General features: G+C 36.7%; 1 protein-coding gene across 1 annotated transcript; it reads right to left on the reverse strand.

Annotated features, from left to right (window-relative positions):
* Positions 1-771: 771 nt before the first annotated feature.
* Positions 772-5,507, reverse strand: LOC122355213 (serine protease 33-like). Its single transcript, XM_043253267.1, has 7 exons — positions 5,288-5,507; positions 5,154-5,177; positions 4,935-5,020; positions 3,796-3,875; positions 3,440-3,711; positions 1,700-1,860; positions 772-1,614 (listed from the first exon to the last, which is right to left on the reverse strand). Exons 1-7 carry the CDS (start codon positions 5,331-5,333, stop codon positions 1,357-1,359), a joined length of 927 nt encoding a protein of 308 aa, XP_043109202.1. The 5' UTR covers positions 5,334-5,507; the 3' UTR covers positions 772-1,356.
* Positions 5,508-9,927: the final 4,420 nt, after the last annotated feature.

The following is a 9,927-nucleotide window of genomic DNA, read 5'->3' on the forward strand; positions in this document are numbered from 1 at the left end:
TGTTATTCTTTTGCAGTATTTTATTTAGTCAAAATGAAATGAACAATTTTTTTCCCCTAGTGGATGCAGGACACTATAGTTTTTATATAAGTGAGGATAGCATAAAGTAAACTCTGAATCATGTAAAATTATATATAAATAATAAAATAAAACGTAGCAACAAAAATTATTTTTTTATTGCTAATGTGACCAAGACTGAACAAAATTAAGCATCGCTTGGTAGTTGGTCAACCTTAAATTTAACAGCTGACAGCTATTCAACAGAATTCATTACACCTTTCTATCAAAGTTATTAGACATTATCAAGATAAATGTTTAGTTTTAGCACAGTTTAACTCGAGTTCTTGTCATATCTTATTACCATTTTCTAAAGTACAGTGAATAAACTGCGAAAATGCGAGAAGTTATGGTATCCTAATCAATTTTGGCAATATTCAGGACATTTCAAAGCTCAAAACTCACTTTCAGACACCAGTGAGTTCTGGTTGCATTCTGGTTCCAGTTCCAGATCACTGTACAAGGCAGAAATATATTGCTTTTGGGGTATGATAAGTACAATGACCATTGCTATAATGAATACATCAATAGCCACTTAAAAACACCTGTGATTAACCTGAACACAAATCTTCAATAGACTTGCATTTAAAAAAAGTAGAAGCTTATCGGCGAACATCAGACAGAGCAACACTTGCTATAATAGGATTATTAATGTTAATGTTTAAAGACAGCTCAATTCATGTTTACCCCTACCATTAATAAGCATGCAAAATATAGCGGTTACAAAAATCACTTTATTACAAAGTTATTTACAGCATTTAAAGAGAAACAGTCACCAAGAGATACAAATATACAACCGTCTTTAGAAAAACGCTAAATATTTCACATCTAATTGCACGGGTGATCTTAAAAATTTTTACATGTCCTGATACAAAAAGGTAGATAACTGCTGTGCAAAAGGCTGGATCAAATAAGTGTCCGTTAATAATTTAATAAGCGTCATGATTGCCAAATCTCATGCGTGTAAGCTGCCCACGAGAACCATTTGAGGGTTTCAGTTTAAAAAAATGGCATCATTTGCACAGTTTAACTACACAATCATCTCAGTGTTCTTCAGTTTCAAATAGTTAAAAGAATATATTAATCAAGTGGTAAAAGACATGCTTTTATTTTCCATTTCATTCGGTGCGTATTTTTGGTACAAACCACACAGGAAACTACATGATATAAAAAGTTGTTTAAAAACTGATTAAAAAGCTACTTATGGCGTTAGAATCTCTTTGTGTAGGTCGGTGTTTTGGGGTTGGGAGGTTTTTGGCAAGTGCGAGGATCAGTGTGTGTGTGTGTGTGTGTGTGTGTTTATCTCAGCAGCTGCACCAATACCAGTAACACCAGAGTCCTGATGAACACCATGACCCGGTCAGCCCAGATGTGACCCGATGCGCTCTTGAGCTGGACTCCTCCAACGTGACTCTGGATGAAGTTGGTGAAGCTGGATACTTTAGCATACACTCCCGGTCGGTTTGGTTTAGCGCAGCCGAGGCCGAAGCTCACAATTCCAGCTTGCACCCAACTTCCATCACTGACCTGACACGCCAGAGGACCGCCAGAGTCGCCCTGAAGAAGCACAGAAGGGTATTACAAACAAGGTTGTTCATTAGCATTTACATTTTTTTTTGTAAATGCATGTTTTCCTCCTCACCTGACAGGAGTCTTTGCCTCCTTGTTGGAATCCAGCGCACATCATATCATAGCGGATGTCAATGTTCTCTGTGGGGTTTATCAGAAACATATCCTGACAAGTCTTCGAGTCAATGATTGGCACTTGGACTTCCTGCAACGGCCCAGCACCCTGCAGAGCAACTGAACACATGAGAAACAATGAGTTCTTGTGTTGCTTTATTGGCAATTGCCAATATTTCACACAAAATACATACACTACCAATTAAAAGTTTTCTCCTCACCAATGCTGCATTTTTTGATCAAAATTACAGTATAAAAAAAAAAAAAAAAAAAAAGTATGGTGTAGTATTCAAATTATCATTTACTATTATATAAGTGCAATTTATTCCTGGGACAAATGCATCGTTAATTCAGTCACCAGTGTCACATAGCCCTTCAGAAATCATTAGAAATTACTATTGGTGTTTAATTAAATCAATAATGTTTCTTATTTTTAATGTGAAAATAGTTTTTGCTGCTTAGTGAAAACCATGATAAATTTTTTTGTGGATTCTTTGATGAATAGAAAGTTCAGAAGAACAGCATTTCTTTGTAACAAATCTTTTATAACAAATGTCTTAACTGTCACTTTTGATCAATTTAATGCATCCTTGAAGAATAAAAAGGTATTTCAATAAATTTTTAAAATTCATTTTACATCTTAATTTGCCCACACATTTGGGATCCAAAAATATATTTATAATAATTGAAATATATATTTATAATAATTAAAATATATATATATATATATATATATATATATATATATATATATATATATATATAAATAAAAACACACTGATAATAATTTTCCTCATTGACAAATATCAGAAACGTTTCCTGAGTAATGATGCTGAAACAGATACAGCAATAGATTATATTTTCAGTTTTTTGAAAATCTAATAACATTTCACAATATTACTGATTTTAAAAATTATTTTATTTAATTTGAGCAAATCGATCCAGCCTTGGAGAGCATTAGAGACTAAAGGTTTATGCGAATCCTCACATTGCATCAAACACATTTACCCAGTGCAGCCAAAACATTTATCTGTCATAAAAAATAAAAATAAATATATATATATTCAGATCAGGTTCAATTATGTGTTTTTCTCATCCGTAGCAAACATTTTGACATGATGACAAAAATAAAAAAAAATAAATTAATTAAAAAAAAAACATACGAAAAAAATTCAGAATCAGTGTGCAAAGACCTTTATACTAAACAGAGATGAAAAAAAAATAAATAAATATTCAATGACCCCAAACTTCTGAACGCATTTTACATTAATGACCTTATGGAGACATTTTCGGTTAAATAATTTGCGCCATAAATTTGGATTTGCATTAAACAGCAGAACCTTATTATCAGTTAATTAAATATACTCACATGCTCCACTTTTACATTTTTAGACCCCATCTGATTTCATCTAACAAGTCTATTTTGAAGCAATCCGGTATAAACAAGCCATAATCTTTTCTCCATTTGCTTTCACAATAAATAAAAAGGCAGTTTATTAACCCATTTATTTGTATGTCTTTAGAAACACAATATTTCACTTAAACCATTTAAAACATGTTTTTGGTATTTTATGTACTCGTTCATACAAAATTACTACTGAATGTAAAGGTCACTGTAATTTAGAAGTTAAATATATTTGTCATCACAACACGAGCATGGGTGAAATTTCATACGCCTGTGTTTTTTTCCCTCACTCACCTCCATCTCTGATGTCACCCCATCCAGTGATCATGCACCTCATGTCGCTGCTGAACTCCACATTGGCATATGGCAAGCAGACAGGCTGAATGTGATCGGACCACATGACAGCCGTGGCCAGCTCCACGAGAGCGATATCCTGACCCAGCTGAGGGTCCGTGTAACCCAGAGGAACCACCACGCGGCGGACCCTATGGCTGGACTCGCCCTTGTTCCAGCCGTTCAGCTGCTGGCGGCCCGCGTAAATGGTGTATTGGGAGATGTCATTGGGGCTGGTCGAGGAAAGAGAACCTTATTCATTCATTTACATGAGCAAAAACGATTATAAGGGTGATTATACGCAAAAAAAACCTTACTTGGGAAAGCAATGTGCAGCAGACAGCACCCAGCTCTCCGAGATGATAGTTCCTCCACACACATGTCCTTGACTGTCAGTCTGAACACACACACACATCAAACACACGTCACGAGATCCAAAAGAAACCAGATTTGACAGACATTTCAGATTGTACCCTAAACCCTGACCACAAAATAAAGGTTTCACTGATATCCGGATATCAATCGAGATTTATAAAAAAAGGGAAAGGACAAGACAAATCATAACAGATGTAAATATTGTGGAAAAACTGCAATGAGAAATTAAAAACGTGTAGTTTACCTTGCACATTGAAAAAGGTGATAAAGCTCATAAATAACTTGTGCATGAAATACTTGAAACTACTGTATGCATTTAATATAGAAGGTGTTATTTTCAGTTATCTATAAAGCTCACTCAAAATTACACTGAAAATTTATTCGCCTACAGGCCACTGAAAACGGAGTTTGGTTGTTCACTGGAAAAAATGTGGAGTTTTAGCAGTACGTCTCTTGCAGTGAATGGGTGCCATCAGAATCAAAGTCCAAACAGCTGATAAATCTGATAAAAAGCAAGTATCCCATATGATGAACTTTTTTTTTTAAAGCTACGTTTCTCACAACCGTAGCTTTTCACTTCACAACTCATTAATTGATGGATTTTATTATTATTATTTTTATCATGAGCAGTTTGGACTCCGATGGCACCCATTCACTGAAGAGGATCCACTGGTGTGAGCAAGTGTTGTAAATTTCTTCGATTTCTCCAAATCTGATAAAGATACGCAATTAGATGGCCCGAAAATGTTCAGTTTTGAGTGAGCCGTTTCTTTAAGTAACCGTTTTCTTGTTTCTTTTGTATAAAATAAACTTGAAAGCGGAAGTGACGCTTACTTATAAAAGAAAAAAAAGAAAAAAAGAGGTGTGTATAGGTAAAAATGAACCTTTTCAAACAATAGCCTATGCAAAATTAGGAATAATTATAGAATTGTTTGACCAAACATAAAACAAACTTAGGCCTACATTTGAGTAGCTTGTGCATTAAACTATGATGTCCGAGCCGTTCGACTGAGCTGGAGGAATTTATGAACCCTGCTTCAGTTTAACATAACTTTAGTTTCATAATGGCTGCCGTTCTTACCTGAATATCCACCTGCCACGGCCACGCGCCTTCCGACGCAGAGGAACCTCCGACTATTCGGTTCAGCATTTGTGGCCGACCACATTCTGCGTCAAACACATCGAGACTGATGATTCGCTTGCTTTATACCCTCACAAACCAATACACGTTATATATATACGGACATAACAAGTCCTCTGACAGACAAACAAACCTAGCAAAAATTAGGTCAATTTTTACCTTGAGCCTCGCCCATCCACAACCCTGAATGGCGTCCAAGATGAAACAAAACAGTGTTACAATCCTACATTAATTATTAATTCGTTAGCAAAATACATATATATTTTTTTAGAAACAACAACTTAAGCACCTACCAATCATTACGACCAAGGCAGTGCGAATAAATGAGGCGCACCGCATTCTTTCAAAATACCTTTGTTACAGAGACTCCAAAACTTTGTTTATATCAGAGGCGGTGGACGCAAAAACAATACGTTTTAGAAATAATCACTTCCTCGTTCGATGAAGCCAGGTGAAGCGAAGATCAAGACTTCGGAAGTTTCGCTCAAGAAAAAAACATTAGGTTCCTGAAATCCTTTTTTTTTAATCACCTGGCTACCTTTCAAACAGTGACCTATCAGGAGCGTCCGTCCCGCCCACAACGAGCACAAGCCCCGCCCACCCGCTCCACGTCTAGCAGTTTTGGTTTCTCTGTTTTGTTTCGGGGAATTTGACCGAGAATGCGGAGGGGCGAGGTGTTTACAGATTAATGAATGCAGGTTTCAAGATATAGGCTCTAAGTCAGTCATTTGTGTCATTTGAACAATTTAGCAAAGCTTGAAGGTTTCCGCCTTGTTCTGCGAGCTTTGATGAAAAGTAGTTGATTTAATTGTTTCACGTTAAAAGCTTCCCAAAACGCTTTGCTGATAAATTGTGTGGCATATGACATCTAATACTACTGTGTGGGCCTACTTTTGTAAACAGGTTTTAACAATCAGTCCCTTATTGCATGCACATGACTGAGAAACAGGCAAAACAGGTTCAGTGTATCATAGTTGCCTTATAATGCCTAGGAAGTTATCAACAAAGAACAAGTGCATTTATTTTGTGGTTGTTACATTTTGAAGTGTTAAATGACTCAGGGTTTACACCGTAACGACCAGTATAATCTTTAAAAAATAAAAAGTATTAAAAACATACTGTTGAGGTGAACTAAAAACTTTCTTGTTAGTTTAAAAACAGCTTTTACTGAAACCAAGCTGCCAAACTGACCCATTTTCTACTTTTATTATCCTATATAGACGAACAAATCAGTAAAGAATCTATAAAATAACTGTATAATGGACAACTGCAAAATTAAATAAATAATTATTTATTTTTTTTTTTTTTTTACAGAAAAGGTTGCAGTGAAATTTCATTTCTGTGTTAACTATTTCTTTAAATTGGGTTACAGCACAATCTGTCAATAAGAGGTTCACTCTCAGAAATAAAGGTACAAAAGCTGTCACTGGGGCAGTACCTTTTGTACCTATTAGATTTAAATACGTACACATTAAGTACTAATATGTACCTTTAAGGTACCAAAATGGACCCTTTAGGTTAAAACATGTACCTTTTTGAAAAGCTACCGCCCCGGCGACAGCTTTTGTACCTTTATGTCTGAGAGTGTAGAGCGTTGCTTTAAAGCAGGTGGGTTATCTCGGGTTATCTGTGCTGCAGTGGCACTGAAAGTTTCTGTGAAAGTTTCCGCAGACAAAATCACAGCAGACTTTGTTTGAAATTCTTTTGTCATTTTTATCTAGTCGGAGCTTTATTTCACATAATATTTTTAATTCATAAGGAGGTTTGCCTTTTTGCTGTTGCTGTTGTGCATCTCTATCTTAATCTAGTTTTCATGCTTAAATAAGTTGCTCCCTTATAAGTTGCTCACATAGCTATTTTATTCGAAACAATAAAAATGTTCAATAGGAACATTTGTCTTTTTTCCATTTTTTTTTTCCAAAAATATTTTCAGTCATTCAACTTTTAAGATGATTGTTATTGTCCTTTTCTCTTTTTCTATTTATTTATTTATTTTGGTTACTCCTTGAACCCAGTCCCTTCTCACTTTAAACATAGTCTTAGCTTATTGCATTTTACATTCAGAATCTTTAAAGAAAACTATTCAGATGTGTAGTCTATATAAACTCGAATAATCCCATCGCACGTAAAACACTTTTAAAGTTGCTTTGGATTAATGCATGTTGTTCTTATTCTGTATTTGTATCTGAATTTTTTATTAGATTTTAGAACAGGCGCAAGGGGGCGCTAACGCTCATTAATAGGGGCCTAAACGGACAGATGCCGACGATAATCGCTACACGACTCCGCGTTCACCTTCCTCTTCTGTCGAGCTGCTGCTGAGTCTCTGTCTCTGGCTCAGGCCTCGGGCCCTGTGTCTGCTTTTCCAGCAGATTGAAGGTGACAGGGACAGAGAGGAGGGGCGGGAGAGAGGATGCGGCGCGGTGTCGCCAGGGGCAACGCAACACGAGATAAAACCGCGGAGAAACCGCCAAACCGAGCCACAGAAACGGAAAGCGCGCGCTGAAGGAAACCATCGTTCCGCCACCGTGTAGCGCTAAAAGAGACGGGAAAGTTCATTTTTTTTGTTCACGTAAGGATGAAAGCCCTCATCCTCAGCGTACAGTTGACTGTCCCGGGGTGAACCGCGCGCGTTTTTTGATAAAGCTGCTCCCCTCGCCTTTGTTTTAAGGGCTTGATGGATATTTGTCGTGGCGTTGTTACTATGGTGACCGCCTCTTCTCCCCTCCCGCCCCACTTTTAACCCCCCAGCACTAAAAAAAGAAAAGAGGTCGAGAGGGATGGAGAGATGATGGGGTGGGGGTTAGTAATAAAAAAAAAACACGCATGTCCTAAAGCTATATGAATCTTTGCGAGAAAACGCACACGCGCGGACTCGCGCGGTCACGTGATCGACTCATAAACGCACGCGCGCACGCACGAGAACAACCGCGGTGACACACGCACGCAGTCACAGGGGCCAGTGAAAATGCACATCTGTACACAACCCAAAATACTGCTTCATATGTTTTTATATCTACGATTTAGTAAGGGCACTTGTATCATGAAGCAGTCAAAATGCTGGTTATGTTTCTTATGATTTAAAAACAACACTCTGATATAAAGATTGATGCTTTGATAATAATATGGCCCCATTGTAAAATAGCAAATAAATAAGTGCGCTTTAAAAATAATAGTTATTAGATGTTAGTTGATAGATGATTCCTCAAAATTATTATTATTTATAAGATGCTCGTGTAGACATAAATAGCTAAATATATATTTAGTAGTAGTAGTACTATACTACTACTACTTATAATAATAATAATTACTTGATATTGTACAATATATTTAATTTTATTTTATTTTTCTGGCTTGACAAAGCAGTGTGTTCAGTGTACGAGAGAGAAAGAGGTAGGGGATGTAAAGTCTTGTCAACTGGAAATAAAGTAATGTGGCATCCCCCTGTTCCCCAACCTACACACACACACACACACACTCACACACACACACACACACACACACTGGTTTATTTATACCCTCATCCCACTCTCATTGCTCTCTCATTATTCTATCCTCAACATATAATTTATTGTGTTTATCACATTAAATATACATTAGTAATTCCCGGTAATCTGTATGCTTAATTCAAAGAAACGTATTTATTTCTAAATGTGCAATTATGATCTAACGCATTCAATGAGAAAGGTCTCATTTAAGGCTTAATTGAATCAGACTCAGCTGAAGACGTGTATTTCATTCTGTAAATAAACTAAACAACTGGATTTAAATGTAAAAGTATCAGTCTACCTATCTATCTAGAGTCCGTCTTGCTGAAACCAACAGACTAAAATGTGTGTGTTATGAAGTTTTGAGAAGAAATGCAAAAATTCCCACTTCAGGAATCTCCAACTATCTCTCATTTTCCTCACTTTTTTACCATATGCATGCTAATTAATATTAAACTCTGCTCTTTTCTGCTATTGCCCCGTTCTTCTTTTTTCATCGTTCCATTATCTGTTTTTTTATCTTTTCTCTCTCTCACTGGCATTAAGTTCAAACTTGACACTGATGTTGACTCACTGTGTCACTCTCTCTCTCTCTCTCTCTCTCTCTCTCTCTCTCTCTCTCTCTCTCTCTCTCTCTCTCTCTCTCTCTCTCTCTCTCTCTCTCTTCTCTCTCTCTCTCTCTCTCTGTCTCTCTCTCTCTCTCTCTCTCTCTCTCTCTCTCTCTCTCTCTCTCTCTCTCTCTCTCTCTCTCTCTCTCTCTCTCTCTCTCTCTCTCTCTCTCTCTCTCTCTCTCTCTCTCTCTCTCTCTCTCTCTCTCTCTCTCTCTCTCTCTCTCTCTCTCTCTCTCTCTCTCTCTCTCTCTCTCTCTCTCTCTCTCTCTCTCTCTCTCTCTCTCTCTCTCTCTCTCTCTCTCTCTCTCTCTCTCTCTTTAAGGGCAGAAGTGTCTGCAGATGCATTTATATTTCTCTGTCACTGTTCATTGTTCATTGTTAAGAAAGCAAGTTGTCAGGAAAACCTTAAAAACATTTCAAAAAGAGGGACATCCTCGCCGTGCTGCAGTGGATGTGCTGCTCGTGTGTAACGGCTGGTGAGTTTTTCTATGCTCTTTCTTAAAATTTTACATCCAACATTTTATAAAAGCAACACTCCAAATATTTATATAACACACTAACTTTTTTGACATGGTCTAGTTGTCTTTTTAAAAGTGTAAAATTGCATATATATAGTAAAACATAGTGTTTACTGTAAAATACTTACTGTTTATTTTCTGAAAAACAATAAAAGGGTGCTCATATAATCTCCTCGAGTCATCCCCATGAATATGATTTTTTAGTTTTTTTATCAGTAATGTACATTAGGGTGAGTTATGTTATTTAGCTGGTGTTTATTGCATTATTGTAATGCTCTTTGTGTGAATGACCATGTGCACTGTCTGTAGTATTGAC

The sequence above is a fragment of the Puntigrus tetrazona genome, chromosome 12 (assembly GCF_018831695.1).
Source record: "Puntigrus tetrazona isolate hp1 chromosome 12, ASM1883169v1, whole genome shotgun sequence".
Taxonomy (NCBI): Eukaryota; Metazoa; Chordata; class Actinopteri; order Cypriniformes; family Cyprinidae; genus Puntigrus; species Puntigrus tetrazona.